The following is a 23,993-nucleotide window of genomic DNA, read 5'->3' as shown; positions in this document are numbered from 1 at the left end:
CATCATCTTTTACTCCTTACATAAAACAAATCCTTCTATTCACAGGTGGAGTATGAGGGATTAAAGCATGAAATCAAAGTATTGGAGGAAGAAACAGTTCTACTAAACAGCCAATTAGATGACGCGTTGCGTTTGAAGGACATCTCTGAGGGACAATTAGAAGAGGCACTGGATGCTCTAAAGAGTGAAAGAGAACAGAAGAACAGCCTGAGGAAGGAGCTAGCCCACCATCTCAGCCTGACTGACAGTGTGTATGGAACAGGCACACAGATCCCCATCTCTGTGGTGGAGGGATTAAAGTATGCAGAGGAGCCGACCACTAACGGCACCTTGGCCTCCGGCTCTAGTCCTAATAACGAGGACAGTAACAGGTGTAACGGATGTAACGGCCATGGGCCAAAGATGAACGGTGACTACCACCGTCCGACACTGAACCCTGTGTCTGATCTGTTCAGCGAACTCAATCTGTCTGAAATCCAAAAACTGAAACAGCAACTCTTACAGGTTAGTCACAAGCAGAAGTTTTTCCTTTTCCTTTTTTTTGTTAAAATGTCTGTGTACACTACTTTTTATATCTCTTGTCTGTAGTCATATAATAAATTACGGACATTATCAGGATTATCAAGAAAGGTTATTTTCTACTCTTTAAGGTTACTCTTTAGTCTCACACAGCACATCAATTAATTATAATATCACCACAATCATAATACTTGCCTTCGTTTATTAATTACTCCTTTTTTCCTGTGTGGAAACATAAATTGCCTAGAGTTTTGTCCGTTGTAGTTTGATGGTGCACTGTATTATTCTGTGGATAAAGTGGAGTTTATTTTGTATTTAAAACATACATCAGTTCATTTGGCTAAGGTTTGGAGAATGGATTTATAATGGTTATGGTTTCATTTTTATGCAGCCGTAGGCTCAAATATATAACACTGCATTTAAAGCCTTAACCTAGTTACCTCGACCATCCATATTCAATCCAAGTTAAATCAATAGCGTATTTAGAGCAAGAACTGGCTTTTTATACACTATTTACATTAATAAGTAGTTATTAACTACAGTCGAATAATGAGCTTTTTATTCTGAAAGGAAGGCCGGCTTCTAACAGGAACTTTTCCTATAAGCACACAGCATCATCTGAAGCATTACCTGGCCTGTCAGTCACTCAGTAAACTACTAATATGACTCTAGACAGGATGACCTATGGAAAATGCATTATTAGGAAAGAAAAAAGAAAAGAAATAAAGAAAGCCTTTCGCCAAGACTGATGACATGGTTTGCTTCGATTTCTAGGCAATGTACTTATAACAACACTGCAGTGGGGTTTGAAAGTCGATTGTCTTGAATCCAGATATCATGATTCATGAGTGGATTTAGTAAGTTTATTATTTATGGGAAGTGGAGATACAGTATAAAAGTAGCATTTGTGATGATTCTCCAGATTTAGATTAAGAAACCTTACTCCCATCCGTGTGCGTTTTTTCATTTCTATGATACAATCCCAAAATCTGCATTGTGCATTTTGTGTGAATTTTTAATGTACTGTTGGTATGTATAAAAAATAGAAAATAAGTGTATTTCAACAAATGTATTTCAACAAATGACAGCAGGTATGTTTATTATTAGAGTGTAGTATTGTCAGATCCACAGATTTCCATCTGTCAGTGCTTATATGTACAGCCAAAAGGTCATCCTACACTGTGTGTGTGTGTGTGTGTGTGTGTGTGTGTGTGTGTGTGTGTGTGTGTGTGCGCACCTTGGCATGTTAAGTTGGAAACAGACAGTGACAGGAATAGAAACTGTACCAGTGATAACAGAATCTTCTGTATACAGAGCTACATATTAGTACCAAAGATGCCATAAATAAATAAATTAAATTAAAGGAGCAGGATTTCCTAATCCGAATTTGGAGAATCGTGACTAACATTATTCGTATGAGTCAACCTATTCATAGCTACACTTCCACATAACTACACTTTAGTCATATTAAATCCTCTCATGAGTCATGATATCTAGATTCAAGACAATCAACTTTAAGAGTCAGAATTACTACATTAAATAAAAACATTAATAATATTTAAATAATTTAATTTATGTAGTATTTATTATTAAATAAATTATTAAGTGTCAGTCACATTAGTACTGAATATAAGCTTGACATTTTTAAATAAAAGTAAAACTAAAATCTAATCTACACCATTATGCAAATAATTTGATCATTTATTAGTTTTTACAACTGTCAACTGGGGAATGTATATTTGTACCTTAAACTAAATAAATAATAACTAAGTGTTATGTCCCAAATAAAAACTTGTAATCATTAATATAGTGATGTGTGCTGGAAGTAGGTAGGTTTAGCATTTAATATTTAGCATTTATGGAAGCACAGCACTTTGTAGAGACATGGGAGAGACTTCCAGTTTAATCCATAACATGACAAGCTGTACCTTTTTGTCTCGTATTTAAACTGCAGTATAAAACTAGAAGGAAAAGAATGTAATATGTTTCTGGTTGCTAAAACAATGAACGTGAAATAGCTCAACAAGTTGAGGAAACAATATATACAGTGTATCTGAGATTACTGAAGCATTTAAACTATGCAGTGGTTCTTCTATTAATTTCTTCTATTGTATCTTCCCATCTATTAGGTGGAGCGAGAAAAGGGCACCCTGCTCACCAGCTTGCAGGAGTCTCAGACCCAGCTACAGCACACGCAGGGGGCACTAACAGAGCAGCACAAGCGTGTGAATTGCCTTACAGCACGTGTCAATGCTATGAAACGTCTGTGCAGTGATAAGGAGCTGGATGCTGAGGAGACCGAGAAAGGGGACACTCCAGTGAATGGCTGTCGTGAGTACGACATCGACATTAATGGCATCGAGATCCTGGAATGCAAGTATAAGGTGGCTGTTACAGAAGTCATAGACTTGAAAGCTGAGCTAAAAGTCTTAAAGGAAAAGTACAATCAGTCTGTGGAGAACCAATCAGAAGAGCGTAGCCAAAGTGAGGGGAAACTGCAAGCACTTTATGAGCATGTGACATCACTGGAGAAGGAGTATCGTGAGAGCCGTGAGCGAATCGCAAGCCTAGAGGCCGAGCTCCGATGCACATCATCCATGTCCAGTGAAAGTCAAGCCATGCTGAACGCTGCTCAGGATGAGTTAGTTACCTTCAGCGAAGAGCTTGCCCAGCTCTACCATCATGTCTGCTTGTGCAACAATGAAACACCCAATCGTGTGATGCTAGATTATTACCGCCAAAGTCGTGTTACACGTAGCGGGAGTCTTAAAGGCACTGATGACCCACGTGTATTGCTATCACCACGCCTTGCCCGTCGACTTGCCGCTGCCAACTCGTCAGATCCTTCTCGGAGTCCTCATGACTCACCCTTGAAGGAAGCATTAGGAGAAGGAGGTAAAGCAGAGACAGTGAGTCCAAACAGAAGCCCATTTGGCTCCCCGCTCCACAGTGCCTCAACCTCTGTTTCACCCTTACCAGAGGCAAGCGGAGATCTTCGCAAAGAGCCTTTGAATATTTACAACCTGAACGCCATTATTCGGGACCAGATCAAGCACTTGCAGAGAGCTGTGGACCGTTCACTGCAACTGTCCAGACAGAGGGCTGCTGCTCGGGAGCTGGCACCCATCTTCGACAAGGACAAGGAGGCCTGTATGGAGGAAATCCTCAAGCTGAAGTCCCTCTTGAGCACAAAGCGAGAACAGATAGCTACACTCCGGCTCGTACTTAAAGCCAATAAGCAGGTATGAAGAGTCCATTTATTTCATATAATGTAACTTGGGGTTATGCCAGTAGAAAGAAGGCCCCAGTGTTCATCGTATCAAAGTTGTCAATATGATGTAAAATCTGTATGTTAAACCAATTATAATAATTCAGTTTATCAAGAATTCACTTATTAGGCTACTCTGAAATGGTTCCAAATATTCCATCTTAATTTAAAGTGCATGAGATGTGTATTTAGTTGCCATAGCTTTATTTACAACTTTTATATTCATAAAGAAATCACTCTCTCTTTAGAATTCTTCAAAGTTTTAAGTAAAATTTGGGTTGGATTTGTTGTATTAAATGATTTTATATGTGGTATAACCTTTTAACATTCTTCGACATAGCTTCAACCAGCTAGCTTGTGTAAACCTCTTGCCCACTTATAGCTAGGTAGCTAGCATTGTTACAAAAATGTTAGCTTGTAATGCAAATGCTAGCCATACTGTGAAAGTTCTGAAGTTATCACAAGACTTACAGGTCTAATACAAAACGTAGCCAAGTAGCATATAGATGTTATTAGCTAACCTTAAATTTTTATTTTAAATGTCAACTTTATGGGGGCACGGTGGCTCAGTGGTTAGCCCGTTCGCCTCACACCTCCAGGGTTGGGGGTTCGATTCCCGCCTCCGCCTTGTGTGTGGTATTTGCACGTTCTCCCCGTGCCTCGGGGGTTTCCTCCGGGTACTCTGGTTTCCTCCCCCGGTCCAAACCAAAGACATGCATGGTAGGTTGATTGGCATCTCTGGAAAATTGTCCGTAGTGTGTGATTGCGTGAGTGAATGAGAGTGTGTGTGTGCCCTGCAATGGGTTGGCACTCCGTCCAGAGTGTATCCTGCCTTGATGCCCAATGACGCCTGAGATAGGCACAGGCTCCCCGTGACCCGAGAAGTTCGGATAAGCGGTAGAAGATGAATGAATGAATGAATGAATGTCAACTTTATGCAACATCAGAGAAATTACACTACTCGTACTACTTACATACATTACATACATTTCTACATGCCTTCTTCTGGCAAGAACAAAAATAACAAGGCTGAACAGACAGTAGAAATTATTTTATTGTATTTAAACTTGTTGTATATAAAATGTGGAATGTTTTCTAGAAGCTTTTATGGTTACAGTACAGTATATCTCAAGTCTTAGCAAAAGAAAAGTCTTCATAGTTTTATGTGACTTTTTTTGTCCAGACTGCAGAAGTAGCCTTGGCCAACCTGAAGAGCAAGTATGAAAATGAGAAGACTATTGTGACAGAGACAATGATGAAGCTGAGGAATGAGCTAAAGGCTCTGAAGGAGGATGCAGCCACCTTTTCCTCTCTGAGGGCGATGTTTGCTACCAGGTACATTCATCAGCCATTCGCTGTAATAGGTGTGCTGTGTATTTTGAACTGTTATTCATAACCATTTTCTTCCTATTTATCTCTCTGCAGGTGTGATGAGTATGTTACTCAGCTGGATGAGATGCAGAGGCAGCTGGCAGCAGCAGAGGATGAGAAAAAGACTCTGAACTCTCTGCTCCGCATGGCCATCCAGCAGAAGCTTGCTCTCACACAGCGCTTGGAAGACCTGGAATGTGATCACGAGCAGTCTCATCGTGGCCGTGGAGTAAAGATACCCAAAATCAGAACCAGTCCTCAAAAAGTAAGTTGCTAAACTATGCTCACTACACAGGACAAGTCACATTCAGTTATACAGTTATTCTTGATCTTCTGAAAACAATATCTCTTCTGTATCGTTTCACTCTTAACCTTAATCTAAAAAGTCAATCACAGTTCTCAGACTTCACATATGCCCCTTTTCCACCAAAAAGAACCGAGTGCTGGTTCAGAGCTAGCACTGGTGCTGGTTCAAAGTTGGTTCCACTGGTAAACCTTCTAAGAACCGGTTTGTCTTTCCACCGGCTAAAGAGCCATCACAGAGCCGAGTCTGACGTCACTGTATACGTGTCACGTGTCCCAGCAACTTTAGCGCAGCAGCGGCAAACACAAACACATCAACAATAGCGGATGTTGCTTTACTGTTAATGCTCATGGCTTTGTGAACCTACATTAACACCCAAACGCAGCGAATCCAACGTGTACGTGCAGCTCCATGTAATCTGTATAAACGGAGGTTGTAACCGAGAAAGTACATAAAGTTATTTTTCATTAACACAGAAAAAAGTTAGCCTTAGCATGTAGCTACTCATGTGTGCTTAAAGTAAAAAAGTATTAAACATTAGTATACTTAAGGTACATTATCAAATGCGCTAACAGTAGCCCCGCCCACAGCCCCTGACACAAGCAGTTCTTAAGTCTAGACCAGTAACGTTTTGGTGCTACTTAAGAACCACTTTTCCTGGTTCAGAGCCGGTGCTTTGGCGGTCGAAGATTAGATATATCTGTGTACAGTAGGTACCGCAATAAAAATGACTGGATTTCTGCTCAGAGAATCTTCATGTTATTTATCTGTATGCATGAGACTTCTCATAATTTCTGTCTTCAATATTTTAAATTGTCAAGACAATTTTTGCTTTTATATATATTTTATGTATTTCTGTTATATTCATTGTGAGCACTACCTCTTCTTCCACACTAGGTGGCAGCAGCACAAGAAGTAGCATACAAAGTACAAAGTTTGTAGATGGGATCTCAACAGTTTCGAAGCTCTATTATTCAATAGTCTAGAAAGTTATGCTAAAGAGTGGCAAGTGTGGTAAATACTACATGTTCACGCATTTTAGCTGGAATTATTTAATGGATAATTATTATTTAGAAGAGAAATTATATTATTATATTATTATTTTATTATTACTATTTTATTATTATATTATATTATTTATAAGATTTAACAATCTTATTTTAAACATAATAAGGTTGCCATGAAATACATTTTTGACACTAAAACGTTAAAATAATTAATAACTAAGTATTAATTATATTAATTATATTATAAATCCTGATCTATTTTTCTTACATTATATGGATATTGCTCTAGAAAGGATTTATTAATATTTATAGGTTTTACATTTAACCCAAGTTTTAAATGTCTTATCTTTATAGACATTCATAAACATAACATGAATGAAAAATCTTTAACGAGCATGGAATCACCTACAATCATTAGCAGAGGCTCCATCTAGTGGTCATTTATCGTAAGTGCAGAAACCGAAATTCTTAAATGATAGCGTGTATTCCTGCTCCAAGCTGTCCTTCTTCCATCAAGCTTGATTTTGATTACCTACTTAGCATAATGTCTGAATGCTATATTGACTTACATGTAAATCAATATATTTTGCATAAAATTCAGCATGTAAATAAGCTCAAGACCACAGGCTATAATTAACAATGCAGTCAGACTCATCTTACATTTACTTTTACATTTACGGCATCTTTAAATGTGCTTTGAAGTCTCTAACAATGAATACATCAACACTGATTTGCTAGATCACAGACTCAGGATAACATCATCCTAAAAACTCTGCTAGACAAACATCAGTGTTTTGAATGTTCCAGAAGCCAGTGGAGGGAGTGCAGAAGTGCGGTGGTGTGAACTTAGGCAGGCAGTAAACAAGCTTGAGTAAGTAAAAAAAAAAGTTGCAGTAGTCCAGTCTCGAAAAAACAAGAGACTGAAGAAACACCTGAGCAGCCTGTGTGGATAAAAATGGCCAAATCCTTCTGATGTCTTAGAGAAGAACCCGACATGAGCATGTTAGCAACATGTCTGCGCCAAGGTTGCGGCCGAAGGGGAGATCATATGTGGTATTTAAAGAAACAGCATATGGGATTGCAGTGTGTGCATCAGGATATGCCTTTACGTCTGCTTTATACTGTCCATTAGCTGTGTCACAGCAGACCGTGAAGTATAGTCTGTTGTTTAGGATACATCATTTATAACAAAGCACATGGGCTATGGGCCAAAACTCATTTAACGTGAGTTCTGGCCAGTGATGTTTCTCGGGAGTGTCCTACATTTAATCAGCATTAATATAGATGGACCCTGAACTCAGACAAATGATCTATTAGAGTGATTTATGTGGGATGTTTTAACTTGATGATGTTTGTGGGCACTTATGGGTCCATATACAGTATGGGTCCATGTTGAATTGCAGGCTTGATGTAATACATATGAAAAGACAGGGTGTGTTTCTTCCTTTGGTTTACCTCAGGTTACTTTGTCCAAGTTTGCAGATTGTCTATAGCTCTGGTTATGTCAGTGTACCTCAGTATAGCCCGTTTTGCCTTAAGGTGTATGAATCACTGGGTTGTGTATTTAAGGTGGAAACCAGTCTGCTGTTTTTCTGTGTGCCAATTTTATGATCTATTTACCAGCACACATAAAGAAGATTACTACCTTAAAAACAACAAAGTGTGTCTCAAGTCTACTGAAAACATATGAGTTATTCTGTGAAAAAAACTGCTTTAAGACAAACTTGTTCAAACCTGCACTAGGAATAGTGGCTAAATTCTTTTATACAATTAAAAACAACACTGATATAGCTTGATCTTGCCTCCTAAAGAGAATTAGTGCTACAAGATTGTGATATAATTATATAATAAGTGCTGCTACAATTTAACAGTTTAATGTTTAAAAACGTTTAATAAAGTCTTTGCTGTACATTAATACTGTTATGTTTTAAAGAAGAAATAGTTGGAATGTAATTTTTAAATATTATTGCAGTATTTGAGGGGGGCATGGTGGCTTAGTGGTTAGCACGTTTGCCTCACACCTCCAGGGTCGGGGTTCGATTCCCGCCTTCACCTTGTGTGTGTGGAGTTTGCATGTTCTCCCCGTGCCTCGGGGGTTTCCTCCGGGTACTCCGGTTTCCTCCCCCGGTCCAAAGACATGCATGGTAGGTTGATTGGCATCTCTGGAAAATTGTCCCTAGTGTCTGATTGCGTGAGTGAATGAGAGTGTGTGTGTACCCTGCGATGGGTTGGCACTCCGTCCAGGGTGTATCCTGCCTTGATGCCCAATGACGCCTGAGATAGGCACAGGCTCCCCGTGACCCGAGGTAGTTCGGATAAGCGGTAGAAGATGAATGAATTGCAGTATTTGAAAAAGTCAAAAAATATAACAAAAAATTTTCCTCTAAATGAGGAAATAAAAATACAAAGGACCCCATAACAAACATTGATTATATATTTGTTTAATATACACCATTATATATTTTATAAATTATTATTTGTTATTCAGTTTCTATTATTATTATTATTATTATTATTATTATTATTCCTGTTGTTGTTCTTGTTGTCTTTATTAGTAGTAGTAGAAGTTATGATAATATCTATCTATCTATCTATCTATCTATCTGTCTGTCTGTCTGTCTGTCTGTCTGTCTGTCTAACTGTCTCTCTAACTGTCTCTCTAACTGTATCTGTACATTGTACATTTTGAGTACATTAATCAGCTAATCCTGACACTAGGACCTGTAATAGTATCTTTGGCACAGTCTCATCATGTTTCCTTGTTTTATGTATATTCTTTTTACCCCTGGGTTTCTGTACTACCACCAAAATGCTTGATTTATTAAAAGCATCTTAACAATCATCACCACATCTTAAATTCTGCAAACCCCTTCTGCTTTTTCCTTCATCCATAAATGTTTGACCACTTATAGGACATTGTGACTTTTTGTCAATTACTCGTAAATAAAAATCTGTAATCTTTATTAAAGTCCACCCATTCATTATGTGTATGTTTTAGCTCCACTAACCTCACTGTCACTATCAGTTTATCACTCATGTAAGTCATTTCTGTTGTGCTTTATTGTGTCCTAGTGTGCATGTGTGTGTCACTAACCCTGACTGTCATTCCTGTATATCTGTCTAATTTATCAGTCTCTTGTAGATTGTCAGCAGCCTGCTGCATCAGTACCGCCACACTCCCGACAAGTGAGGAGTGCGAGAGTATACACAGCTCGCAGGTAACCAGCTCTACAGAGGAACGTCGCCCCTCTGTTTAGTTACTGAGCAGAGCAGACGCTGTAGATGCTTTGTACTACATGAGCTCAAGAATATTTATAGCACAATAATCGACAATGCCATTAATACGCATACTTCTACTATACACATTTCCTACTGTGCATCATGTCTCACTTCATAACCCTTGATTTTATATTTGTTCTGGCATGGGGTCAGGTTGATTACAAACCACTATAACATGATGACTTCCCATTAAACACTATAGATTCCTTAGTTAATATACAACTTGCATAGACTGATAGCGTTTTATCATCATGCACATTAAAAAGCAATCTTCGTTTAATTCTCAAAGCTGCTTGCCTTTGTCTTGGTGTCATTTGTTGTATACAAGTTTGTCAGTGTAATTATAAACCTGTGTGCACTGTATGTCTTTTATATGTCTTAGATATTTAATATCTTTTGTTATATTACAAAGATGTATAAAATTCTATAATAAAAAATCTTAATGTTTTTTTCTTTCTTTTTTCCCATCATGGTTGTAGTACTAATATTGTGATAACACTTCAAGAAAACAAGCTACAAGACGCCACCTCTGGACTTCCCTGTGACCCTTTTAAATGCCTGGCCCATCGATCCAATATACCTGGACCTTAGCCCCTCCCACTGGCCCCTTCCATCCCACAGTTTCCGATTTCCAGAAGAACTAACCAGGGGACATGCTTTTTTACCATCTTGTTAGGTGCTCCTCTTTCTGTGTGATCTCAAATAGTCTCACACTTTGTTTTAACCTGCATTGGTGAGCCAAGACTATGGTGCACCACTTTACTCTCATTGGATACGAATTAACACATCTTTCAATGGAAAGAGAGAGACTGAACACTAATGCCTTGGATGGAATGGATATTTAGTCATGTATTTATCTATTTATTTATGTTTAATAAGTTCTCTTTCTATTTATTCGCAATCTTGCGTGACTGGAATTCATTTTTGCTTGAAACTGAAAGGTGCAGCTTTGCTGTGGATTTTTAGAATTTCAACAGCTGAGTAATCAAAATATTGGGTTGTATCCAAAACTTAAAAATTAAAATTATGATTAAAAGCTTCTAAGAGGTTTGGTAAAATGAAGTGATGTTTAACAATATTTTCCATTTCTAAAATTTGAGATTAATTGTTGTGGGATAAAAGAGTGGATAAGAAAATGTCCATCAAATAGTTATTGTTTTTTTCTTTAGTCAAACCAAGAAAGTGTTATTTAACAATAAGATTTGCTTGAGGTGTTGAATAGGCCAGAACAGATTGAACCAAAGTAAATGTTGTCCTTAAATGTAATTTTCTAACATGTGGTTTAGAGACATTTTGTTTTGGCCCGTGTGAAACCTTTCACTATGTTTCAATTACAGTAATAATATTGTTTATTTATGATGCTAATCATAAGGTGTACTTTATTTATTTATTTTTTTGTAATGCATTATCATAAAGATTATATTTTATACTTGATTTGACTTTTTTACAGTAAATGTAGGCAAGGTAGGGATGACTGTAGGAATGTGAGTGATACTCTAAAGTTAAAGAGCAGATAGCGAATACTGGCCAGAGTTTGGTCTGATCCTGCTGTGCTGAAACTTTTAACATTGTGAAACCTCAAACCTGTATACAGCAACTGAATCTTTTGCATCATATTTTCACTAAAAAGGTTAAGTATGGGTGTAATATGTCTCCTCTTTCACTCTTCTCTCTCTTTCTCCCACCTGTGATTTAAGTCATTTTTAAGCACAAATGAATTAATAATTTCAATAAATATTTGGTCTTATTATACTGTCAGACATACCAGCAGAACAATTTCAGACACTTTTCTGAATTCATATTCTAATAAAAACTGTAAAGAAGTTATTAAACTATTGAATGGAATCTGCACTCCATCAATATGTAAGTATCTTTTTAAGAAAGTGGAACAAAGTTCCTCTAATGACACTCACAAAAGAGGATCTGATGAATGGACTTATTGAGATGCCTGTTTCAGTCTTCCTGGTACTTCTGGTACCATTTCTCTTAGTTTACATGGAAGGGCTTTTGATTGTTCTGTATGTGTTGATTGTGTTCGGTTTGAAATATTGTGGTTGCTTGATATGCACAATGGTCTAAAAAGGAAATGAATTGACATACACTGAACTGGACAATCACCCTCCTTGTTACTGGTGAAAGCATAATTGTGACAACAGGACATAATGATACAGTGTTTTTTGTGTATATGTATTCACTTGTTGATAATGTCATGATTATCTGTTCATTAAATACAATCTGAACTCAATTCAGTTCTGCATGTTGTCAAAGGCTAATAAAAAATGAGGTGTTATGTTTTTTAAAGTAGATTGTTAGAACAAGTAAAGCAATATGTCACCTCTGGAATACTGTAAAATAGATAATTTATATGAAATTGCTTTATTTAAAATTACTTTATTTTCAGTAACTCCTTTAACCAGGTCAGTGTTGTGAGGTATCCTGAGTCAGTCCCATGATTCCCCATGGTAGGAATACATCATGAAATCACCAGTTTATTGCAGGACGTTATGCACACATGGGGGACAATTAAGTTTAGCCAATCCACATAATGGTTTGCTTTTGGGAGGTGGAAAGAAACCCAAAAAACCACTCAATAAGTTGCAAGTAGTAAATATTCAACTCAAAAAACAGTATTACAATTAATCAGTAATATGCTTTGATTACTCACTGGTTGTGTATCGGCTATATATACTATTAAATACTATATTATATACAGTATATTTTATATATACCATCTGCAGTTTGCCTACAGAGCAAACAGGTCTGTGAATAATGCAGTCAATATGGGACTGCATTATGTTCTGCAGCATATGGACAGACCAGGGACTTATGTGAGGATCCTGTTTGTGGACTTCAGCTCTGCTTTTAACACAATCATCCCATCACTCCTCCAGCCCAAATTAACCCAGCTCTCTGTGCCCTCCTCTGTCTGTCAGTGGATGGCACAGAGAGCTGGGTGAATTTGAGTTTTCCCAGTCGCACTAGCTGCTGCCTGTCTGTCAGAAAGCCAGCAGCTAGTGCGACTGGGAAAACTCAAATCCAGCACCCGCACCATCAGCACTGGCGCTCCTCAGGGTTGTGTCCTCTCCCCACTGCTCTTCTTCCTGTACACAAATGACTGCACCTCTAATGACTCCTCTGTCAAGCTCCTTGAAACAGTTCTACACTGCCATCATTGAATACATCCTCTGCACTTCAATTACTGTTTGGTTCAGCTCAGCTACCAAATCTGACCTCAGAAGACTACAGAGGGTAGCCCGGACGTCTGAGCAAATCATTGGCACAACTCTCCCCACTCTCCAAGATCTGTACTTCTCCAGAGTGAGCAAAAGGGCAAAGACAATCACTCTGGACCCCTCACATCCAGAACACTCCCTCTTTGAACTGTTGCCATCTGGTCGACGCTACAGAGCCCTGAGTACCAGAACGACCGGACATAGGAACAGTTTCTTCCCTCAGGCAATCCATCTGATGAACACTTGACATACACGGAACACTCAACACAATTCTTACACATTATTTACTTAAAACACATATTATTTATATTTCAATTGGAAATTTCACACTTGTACATTAGTACATACAAATTGTCTATATTGTATATGTCATTCTGTTACACTGTGGAGCTTCTGTCACTAAAACAATTTCCTCGTATGTGAAAACATACGTGGCAATAAATCTCTTTCTGAGTCTGATTCTGATTCTAAATGTGGATGCCTAAAATTCATTGACATCAGGTTCACCAACTGGCAAGGTCGTTTTACGCTTACTTATTACCCGTTTAAATTGATCAATAAATGGTTAAGCCTTTTTTCCTAATTGTCTATTTCTTGTTATTTTCTTTAAAACAGCTGTCTTATGATGTAGCATGAGAGTTGCTCAAGATGACAGACGGTCAACCAGGTCAGCTTGTGGGGCGTGTGGTAGGCTAGTGATTAAAGTGTTGGGCTACTAGTTGGAAGGTTGTGAGTTCAATCCCAGGTCTACCAAGCTGCCACTGTTGGCCCCTGAGCAAGGCCCTTAACCTTCAGTTTTATTAAAAAAAATAGATAATATAAGATGCTTTGGACAAGGGAGTCTGCTAAATGCTGGAAATGTAAATGTTATTACCTGAAAAAGATGGAGGTTTGAACAGTAGTGTAAATCTCATCAAAGGGTTGACATAATATTTATGTTTTCTCTGTAAAGTATATTTGTGTAATAAGCATTGAACTGGGCTGCTGTGGAGGTTTTTTCCTTCCTATAATGAACCATTGGTTAGACAATACTCTCTTTCAGGCCACAGTCTGTGGTGACTGTAAAATCTGTACAAATACACTATTATTTAAACTTTAAACTTTTATTGTTGTAGATAAATTTATATTACACTGTTCACGTGTTGCAATAAGTGCCATATCTCAGCTGTTTACTGATTCAACTAAATACTATTTTATTAAATCACTTATGTTCAGTGTCAATTAAGATTCCTAAACAATCAAGCAGCTTTAATCATATCTCCACAATCCTACGTGTAAGATTAGAAAACTCATTACTACGCGTTCTGGTTTTCTTGCCCCTTTAGAAGGCAAACATTCGGAGAAAACTGTACCAAGTATTTCCATCAGATAAGATGCCTTTTGCTGTGGTTGTGCTTTGCCGTCGTATTCTATTGGCCAATCCTTTCGAGTGACACCGTCAGCGTCCAATAGCTGCGTTCTGAACAGTGAGGTGGGCGGGTCTCTGTAGCGGTTAAGGTGCACGCAAGAGGTAACTGGATGAACTCTTAGAAAGCGCTAAACTGCGTTGTTTAGTTTGGACTCGATTCGAGGCAACGGTGCAGTCACAACAGGGTGGGGGGAAAAAAGTGAGTTACGAGGAAGACATTGGAAGTAATCTTATGTGTGTTACTTTCGAGAAGGGATCTCACTTTCTACTAGCGAGGAAAAAGCTCACCAATGTTGGAGCTGTCTAAGGAAGAAGCCATGGGAGACTTCAAGAGAACCGCCTTCAGGAGGAAACCAAGGAGCGGAGGATCAGGTGACCAACCTGAAGAAGAAACAGGTGAGTTATGAAGTCCAGGTGAAGCACTATAAACACTAGGATTATTTAACACCCTGCTGAACTGGATTAGAGGATTAGAGGCAGTGATCACCTTCTGAGAGTTTAAAATGTAACCATAGAAACACCTTCATTTGTGCTTTGACCTCGCGCAACACCTGGGCACACCTGTGATACATTTGTGCTTTGACCTCGCGCAACACTTGTGATACATTTGTGCTTTGACCTCGCGCAACACTTGTGATCATGTCTGTGATCATGTATGAACCTGTGATCATGTCTGATTTTGCAAAAGCATGGAATATCCTTTGGGATTTCTTTTTTTTTTCTTCAGCGGCATACAGTGGAATTGCTTGTTGTGTTCTTTGAGGTTTGCAGACAAGTCCATACTGGTCATGGGTTACTCTTTAGCTACTCTTCTGCACACTCCTGCACTCCTGTTCCTGCAAATATATCATGTTGCAGTGGCACTGCTACGCTTTGCATTTTGTTATTGAAGACACACAGGAGAATCCTTGATGTGACTTTGCGGATCGTTATGTATTATTTTAAGCAACATAATGCAAATTTGTTGATTCATCAAACCCTCTACTTTCAGTTGGATCACCTGAAATCTATGAAGACCCTGAAAGTACACAGAAAAACCTTTACTCATTTATTATAAACAGGAAATAAAATTAAATCAATATCTAACTCAGAAACCGTTAAGATGATTAATTTATCAGAATTTTAATTAAAATGGGCTTTGTAAGTAAAAAAGTTTCAAATAAATTTCCCTAGCTGTAATAAATAGGCAAAATATTATTGCACACATATATATAATGTGCCAAATGTTTAAATAGTTAGAGTAGGTTTAATAACAAATCATTATATATCAGTCAATTAATCGGTCAATTGGATGTGTCTCCGTCAGCTCCCAAGCTAGGTCATGAATCAGTATATGTAGTACAGTACATGTACTTGAGATTGATCAATGATAACTCAATTTCCAAGGACATGACTAACCACAAAAATCTATTTATAAAGGTTTTATATGTCATATAAATTTGTTAGCTTACTCACATGCATTTCTGTCACGTTACTAGTCATTTGTTTTTTAATTCAACACTCAAAAGTCATTAGACGCAAACAAATCATAGAATAACTGTTAGAGAGCTACAATGACGATAACAACCTACTTCTGTGTACGTAGACTTATACATGTTTGGCAACCTAGACTATCAGATTTGCAATGGCTAACATCACATGGTATGATAACAAACCACATTGTGCACACTTGTTTGCGTTATTCCTCTCCTTCGTCTACTACTTGAAGTGACAGACTGATCTGAAAGTTTCCCCAACATATTGCAAATGTATTCAGTTATTGACGGAAGACTTGTGCTTGTCAGTATTGTATTTATCAGAGGCAATACAAGATGAACTTTAGCTGACTCAATGAGTATTAGGCATGTTGATATATTATTATATCAGGCATTTAGGCTTATTTCTTGACTGCTGATGTTATGCATATGGACTTCATGTAATGGTAATATTGTGTAATCGCTTGTGTTCCTGTTTGCACCTTAGGGTGAGTATCGACTTTCCAACAGTGGGTTGGTTTACAAAAATCGCACTGTGTTCAATTACTGTATATTCACATTTACGGCATTTGGCAGATGACTTATCCAGAGCGACTTACATTTATCTGATTTATACAGATGAGCTATTGAGGGTTAAGGGTCTTGCTCAGAGCCCCAGCAATGGCATCTTGGTGGCACTGGGATTCAAACTTACAGCCTTCCTTTCAGTAGCCCCACACCTTAACCACTGAGCTACCACTTTCCTGTATATTATTGCGGGTTGGTGAAAATGAGTGTTTGAATGTTGATTTAGTCATTTCTACTTAATTCAAGTAGGAATCAAGTAGAAAGGTTTTTAAGCTGAATCTTGAAGCACAGAGTTAAACAATAATTTATATGAGTTTATGTGCATTTTGATAAGCATTCATGCAAGAGGCTAAGACTGTGCTGCAGAAAATAATCATCATAAGGCGTCAGAAGTCCAACTTTGGTTACAATCTGCATGGAATTTTTCACATCCTTTCTGTGTCCATGTTTACATTTACATTGACATCATTTGGCAGATGCCCTTATCCAGAGCGACGTACATAAGTGCTTAAATCTCTAACATTGAATACATTAATGCTGGCTCACTAAGTTACATACTTAAGATACCATGAGTTTAAAGCATTTGTTCAAAGTTACAATGAAAAAGTGTCAAAGGTGTGTTTTTTTTTATTATTATTAAATGCGAAAGATAAGGAAAGAAGGGCTAGTTGAAGTGTTTCCTGAATAAGTAGGTCTTCCGGACCTCTAGGGGAAGTTCATTCCACCACCTTGGTGCCAGTACAGAGAAGAGTCTTGTAGTATACTTGCCTCTTACCCTGAGAGATGGTGGAACCAGTCGAGCAGTGCTGGTAGATCGGAGGGTGCGGGGTGCAGTGCGAGGAGTGATGAGGGCTTTGAGGTAAGAGGGAGCTGGTCCATTTTTGGCTTTGTAGGCCAGCATCAGTGTTTTGAATCTGATGCGTGCAGCTACCGGAAGCCATGTTGGTTTCCTCCAGGTTCTCAGGGTTCCTCTGACCATCTCAAAACATGCATGTTGTTGTATTTGCACCTCCTAATTGGATCTATGTGGGTGGAAAAATTTAACCTCCAATATTTTGGTATCCAGACTAATGCATTGTCCCACCTTATGCCCGTGTTTCCCAAAATCCCTGACCTGGATAAAACGTTTAGTGAAGTTCGGCGGATGAATATTAATGGGAGTGAGTTGTGTAATTCACTGTTCTGTTTCATAATAAAGAATAAGATGAGGAATTAGTACTTACTATATGTGTGTGTGCTTTCTGCTTTTAGTGAGAGCTTTGTATTTGCTTTTGTGCTTCTGACACCATGTAGTGTTCAGGATAAATATTAGCTCATAAAACAGTCTCTTGTCTGTAAATAGAACACTTTCCTATTCTTGAAGGTTCAAGAAGTGTATTCACTTCTTTCTTCACACCATACACATTTCTGAATGACGGGAATCTTTAGCATGCACACATATTTATTAAGCTGATGATGAAATTTAGAGCATTGTTATTTAAATTTCTTTATTAAAAAGGAAATATAGCAATGATATCCTAATAGACTTGTGACACATGTAACTGAATGTTTTCTGTGTGGTCAAGACTTTCTCAAAAAAAAAGCAGCCGTTTAGGAAATGTCATGCAGTGTTGAACTGGAATCTTCTTTTAAGCCTCAGACAATGTATTCAATTGTGCTGCTCAGCTCAAGAAGCAGCAAGGCTTCCTGGAATTGTTGGCTAGCATGAATCAGGACTTGTTATTGTTATTCCCTCGGCTGTACTGACTGTGGTGCTGACACTTGTCCTCTGGGGACAAGCTTGCTGTTTGTAATGGACTCTAGTCTTTAAAGTGGACTTTACTGTAAGAATTGTAAGATCATAATCCTTGTGATGGTCAAAATACCTAAGGTAAGGGAGCAGGGGTGAACATGACAGTGGTGATATGTAATAGTTATGATTGCAGTGGGGGGGAAAAATGAAAACAATATACTAAACCAGACTAACCACAGCAATGTTTTGAACACAATCTCTTTTTCATTATCCGTCATAGACATTGGTGCAAATCTAACTCTGAATGACTGTATTGTCAAGAGCAGTTAAATATGCTAGTATGCTACTAAGCAAAAGTTTTTTTCTCTCAGATATGTGTGAGGGTCATAGTACTGGCTCGAGGCCACATGCCCTGGCTTGTGGTAAATATGTAATCGGAGATGACGCAAGGCCCTTATTGCAGGAAAACCTTCATCCAAATCCATAAACATTCAGGATGTTTTCATTTTCAGCACACCAAAGCTTCTATGTGTTTCTTTTTATTTATTTTTTCTCTCTCTTATTTCTGAAGATTTCAGCTCTTTTAATGACTCATAAATCCAGAAGATGGCGCTAGAATCTTCTCATTATTTTGCTTTTCTGTTTCACTGGGAAATTGTTCTGCAGGAAGACAGGCCATGCTTTGTGTTCCAACCAAACATATGTTCACTTCCTCCGCTCGGCAGCTGTCATGCTCATTCTCTGCCTGTTATCTGAATTTTTTATGTCCCATTTCACTTAACTGCGGAAGACTGCATTAGGCAACCAGACAGAAGAAAACCAGAATGAATGCAAATTTATAAGATTATTAATTGTGTCATGTTGTTGTAGATACTTGCATGAATTTGTCAGCCTGTTTCATGTCACTATGGCTGAATCCTGGCAAACAGCCAAATCTGATTTTGAAAAAAAATATGACTTTCTGATTTATATCCTATTGTATACTTTGACACATTTGACTTCATCAAATCATATATATTATTTTACCAAAACAATGTGTAACAGGTTTTCTTTATTTTCCATTCACGTCTCGGCTAGCCGCAAAGATCATATTGGCTAAATAAGTAAAACACTTTCAGCCTGTCAAAAGATCTGTTTTGGTAACTGTGTGTGATTTCCTCCCACAGTAAACGTAACAGTTTGATCAAGCTGTTTGATATTTACATGCTACCACACATTTAATATCCATTACTAACCTTACAGTATGTTACGGTAGATTTAACTTTATCACCAACAGTGTAAATCTATAACAATGGCAGTTACACATCCTACCAACCTGTAGTGTTTAATTTGCTTTGTTTATTACTGTACCTGCATGTGATATACTGATAACATAGCTTTGTATTAAGTAGGATATTTTTTGGCTTGCAACCTTATAGGTTTGCTTTTAGACCTTTTGCTTTCATTTTGATTCTACATCGTTTTATTCATTCATTCATTCATTCATCTTCTACCGCTTATCCGAACTACCTCGGGTCACGGGGAGCTTGTGCCTATCTCAGGCGTCATCGGGCATCAAGGCAGGATACACCCTGGACGGAGTGTCAACCCATCGCAGGGCACACACACACACTCTCATTCACTCACGCAATCACACACTAGGGACAATTTTCCAGAGATGCCAATCAACCTACCATGCATGTCTTTGGACCGGGGGAGGAAACCGGAGTACCCGGAGGAAACCCCCAAGGCACGGGGAGAACATGCAAACTCCACACACACAAGGCGGAGGCGGGAAATGAACCTCGACCCTGGAGGTGTGAGGCGAACGTGCTAACCACCATTTTAATTCTTACCATTTATATCTATCTATATTTGATACTATTACCCCTCACAAAGTAGCAGGGAACCTGGGGCCTATCCCAGGGGAGGATGGAGCCTATCCTGGTACAAGGCAAGGGACACCCTGGACAGGGTACCAACTCGTTTCAAGGCACAATCGCGCGCACACACACACACACACACACACACACTACATACAATCAGCCTTTTGGGGGACTGGGGAGGTAACTGGAGTACCCGATGGAAACCCTGCAGCACAGGGAGTACATACAATGCCACTATGCTCTTTATAAGCAGAACAAAATGATTATATAATTTACTTTAGATTTTCAAATGATGATGGCTCAACAAAAAGGTGGACCAATGAATGTGTCTATAAGATGTTTGTTGCTGTTACACTGGTGCCTCTGTGGCACTGTATATTCTTTCCTTGGGAAAAGCCCATGGCAAGGTCTCTCAACAATGATGCACATCCTTTCTGAGCAGAAGGCAATTCTTATGGCTTCCACTGCTGAATATATTCCTCTGGGGAAACTACTTAGTGGAAAACATTTAGATATCAAGTGAGACCTGGTTGGGGGGCTGGAGATGACATAATGAGAAAAAAGGAGTGAAGGGGGAGAGTAAAGATATACACAAAATAATGCAGGAGGGGTTGAAAGATAACCGGTGGAAGAAATACTGTATGAACAGATGTGTGACCAAAAGGAAGGAGAGGAGGCTAATAAAGGTTATACTCAATGATATGTAATCTGAATACATATAAAAAAAAAAAAAAGTCAAGCATCTTGACAGGGGAGAAAGTGTAAGTTGCCATCCAGTTAAAAATAAATAATGATTTATTATTTCTGTTGGTGTGGCAGTCTGTTGCATTGTTAGGGTCACTGAAAATTGCGATTGCTTCAGTCATATTCTGAAATTAGACTTTCTGCCTGTAACAAGGTCTTTGACCTCGAAAACCATAAATAAATTTCACTGGATACATCTGGAAATGGATTTATTTACAGATTGGGCCTTCATTTTTCTGCAAAGAGTACATTAGTTGTATATAATAAAGAGCTTACAATGTCTAAAACCTTGCTAAAGTGTTATTTCCTTATATGGTGGAGATATTTTTTGACTTTATCACATTTCCAGAGCTTCATGTCCCAGTGAATCTAACATGAACCTAATCAATAGTTTGTAATAAAACTCCAACCGTCACACTGCCCATCATGCTCCTCCATTTTGACCATATCTTTATTTTGTCCTAAAAATGAAAAAAGCGCTATAACTATTGCTTCTGGTTGATATACATACATGAGAATAAACAAGTTTAGAAAAGTTTTCAAATCTTAAGAATTAAGATGATGTCATCATTTCACCATGTGAATATTATACTGCACTTAAAATACTCTCCATTCCCTCTGGGTGTTCTCTCATTCCCAGTTCCCACCCACTAGTTCATTTGTTTTCCTGATTTTAATCTTTAAAAAGTCCTGACCCTTTACCCTTCCTGCCCCAAATGCCCCATCGGAGTCAGTAACACCCAGACAAACCATGAAATAAATTTTGTTAATAAAAATAATATAATATGAAAAGATATATAAAATCAATCTGTGTGTAAATTTTTTTTAATGTATTACACATGTAAACAGAGTCACATGGTAACACCAGAGAAAGCTTATTTTCAGTATAGCCTGGTTGCTCACCAGTTCTTCTTCTGGAGAGACCTTTCTCTGTGTTTTTCCTATCACTTTAATTCAGCTGGTGTTTCCTGGCTTTTCTTTGCATTTTTTCTCTCTGTGGGTTATGTAAGTAGCATGAACACCATGGCAAACCGTGTCACTACTAATGCACATGCCACAGTACAGCCAGGATACTTGTACGCAGGACAGCATCATTGTAGACTTTCCCCGTCTATTGTCCCTGCTTCCAGGAAACAAACAAAGTGAGCAGTTTCGATGAACTAGTGAAGAAGCCGTTCGGGAGCAGAAGAAATCCAGCATCACTACCTGGGATTTAGAAAATGTCAACAAAAGTGTTTGACAGGATTGCTTGAACTTGATGTCATTTCTTTAATACTGTGTGAACCTGTGGAATACTCAGGATTATTTTTAAAGTTAAATGAACGAGAGACGGAAAGCTCTAAGGAAGTGGAGCCATGCTGGATATTTTTGGTCCCTATTCATTGACAGGAAGACAAGCTTCAGAACTGCCCTTTCAGCTACTTTCTCTTCCAATGTTGTCCTTTTCTTTGTCTCCTGGTTTTGTGCTTTCTCTGTCATCTACAACAGTTGCTCTGATTCTGTTGAACAGTTCAACAATTCTGCTGAAGGCCAGTGATGGATTGTCTGGGTTCTAGTCTCAGGACGTCTCTTCTGTACAGGACTGCCTCTGGTAGGTGATGATGGCAGACACCATGACTATGATAGTGGCTTTTACTATGACCTTCATGAGGAGCAGAACTTCGATCTCCACTCTCATGTTGGAATATTGACACAAAAAAACAGGCAGCCAAACAGTCTTACCACTTTTTCCATACTTATAGCAACCTAGAAGTTCTGCTAGAAATTAACACATAATGGGCAGTGGATTGAGAAAAATGAGACGTCGGCAGAAGTATTGGTTTTGTCGAACAAAAGGTAAAGAGCTGTTTTTGTCACTGCTGTTAAAATGTGATGACTTGGGTCATAATTTGATGATGAAATACACTTCAGATTGAAAAACCTGCTAAGTTTCCATTTACAAACCCGCTAAATTCATGTGTGATGTTTTTCCTCACCTTGCTTAATTAAATGTACATTTCTCTAGGTGTAAATGAATATTTGAGCCTCATTGAGCCATCAGTTCTAGTATTAACAGCTCTATACACCAGAACATTCGTGGATGTTCAGTTCTGAATGGTTAGAAAGTGTTGATTGAGTTTCTACATCAGGATGGCTTAAACACTAGTTCCCACCTTAAGTGTTATACTAAATCATATGTTCTAATATGCTCATAGGACCAAAGGTAGGCGGAAACTTGACCTTCATATCCACTGGGGGGGCTTTTCCCAAACTATTACCACACATTTGTAAGCATACAGTTGTCAAGAATGTGTCTGTAAGCTGTAGGAACATTACATTACAAAGTCTCTTCAGTGGCACAAACCTGTACCACCTGTAAAGTGAGCATAATGTGAGCTCCATAAAGTCACTCTGTGTTAAGGCTAAGTGTGGAAGAACTGAAATCAACCCCAGTGAACACCTTTGGGATAAACTTGAATGCTGACTGAACCCCTTGATTCCTCACCCAGCATCAGTGCCTAATCTCATTAATACTCTTACTGTCTGCATTAGCCAAATCTCCACAGTCACGATCCAGTAGCAAATCTAATTAAAATTCTTCTCAGAAGAGTGGAGGTTATCAAACACACAGAGGTGTGATGGTCAGCTGTTCACAAACTTCTGGCCATATAGTATACATTATCGTTTCTAGAGTAACAACAAACCCTGAAACTTATAGTATATTAATTGCTCTACATGAAAAAGTGTGTAATTGTTGATGTGGTGACATTTTCTTCTTGTGGTAAACAGTCAGAGGTAAGGCTGTAATTTTAATTTTCCAGGTGCAGGACTTTGTCAGTAATACATTTGTTTTGTCTTCTTGCCTTCTTCAGACAGACAGACAGACAGACAGAGATTACAGAATGAATGTGTGAAATGTTTAGAATATAAGGATGTTCCATAACATTAAATGTAAATTCATTCATTCTTTTTTTTTTCTTCAATTTTTGGATGTAATATGAGAGGAATTAAAAACTGTAACTTTTTAATTGAAATTTCTTGCTTAGTTTGTAAGCCTAGCTTTTGATGGGGAATGTCATGTGTTGGCTCAGTTGTCAGTCATAAGGGATTTAGATGAAGCCTGGGGCCATATTTAAATAGAGACCTGTTTTGTAATGGTAATAATGTACAGTGAGAGAATGAGCGTGAACACTGTGTGTGAGAGTGTGTGAGAGTGAGTGAAAGTGAGTGAGAGTGTGTGT

The 23,993-nt window shown here is 38.3% G+C and overlaps 2 protein-coding genes across 6 annotated transcripts in view; both read left to right on the top strand.

Annotated features, from left to right (window-relative positions):
* bicd1a (bicaudal D homolog 1a) overlaps window positions 1-11,893 on the top strand; it is a 34,294-nt gene extending 22,401 nt beyond the window's left edge. Inside the window, exons 4-9 of one of the 3 annotated variants that reach the window (XM_060878111.1) lie at window positions 46-504; window positions 2,649-3,761; window positions 4,971-5,122; window positions 5,213-5,423; window positions 9,602-9,687; window positions 10,228-11,893. In XM_060878111.1, coding sequence (XP_060734094.1) covers window positions 46-504; window positions 2,649-3,761; window positions 4,971-5,122; window positions 5,213-5,423; window positions 9,602-9,687; window positions 10,228-10,339 — 2,133 coding nt within the window. In that variant the 3' untranslated portion in view covers window positions 10,340-11,893. The remainder of the gene's footprint in view (window positions 1-45; window positions 505-2,648; window positions 3,762-4,970; window positions 5,123-5,212; window positions 5,424-9,601; window positions 9,688-10,227) is intronic. The other 2 variants (XM_060878112.1, XM_060878113.1) reach the window with 2 other exon arrangements.
* Window positions 11,894-14,512: 2,619 nt separating this feature from the next.
* Window positions 14,513-23,993, top strand: part of fgd4a (FYVE, RhoGEF and PH domain containing 4a) — a 62,789-nt gene continuing 53,308 nt past the window's right edge. For 2 of the 3 annotated variants that reach the window (XM_060878108.1, XM_060878104.1), the window contains exon 1: window positions 14,513-14,785. In XM_060878108.1, the coding sequence (XP_060734091.1) occupies window positions 14,680-14,785 (106 nt within the window). In that variant the 5' untranslated portion in view covers window positions 14,513-14,679. Of the gene's footprint in view, window positions 14,786-22,022; window positions 22,609-23,993 lie in introns of those variants that run through there. The other variant, XM_060878106.1, reaches the window with a different exon arrangement.

This window comes from Tachysurus vachellii, chromosome 9 (assembly GCF_030014155.1).
Source record: "Tachysurus vachellii isolate PV-2020 chromosome 9, HZAU_Pvac_v1, whole genome shotgun sequence".
Taxonomy (NCBI): Eukaryota; Metazoa; Chordata; class Actinopteri; order Siluriformes; family Bagridae; genus Tachysurus; species Tachysurus vachellii.
Note: the sequence above shows the minus strand (reverse complement) of the source record. Positions and strands in the feature narration are given on the sequence as shown.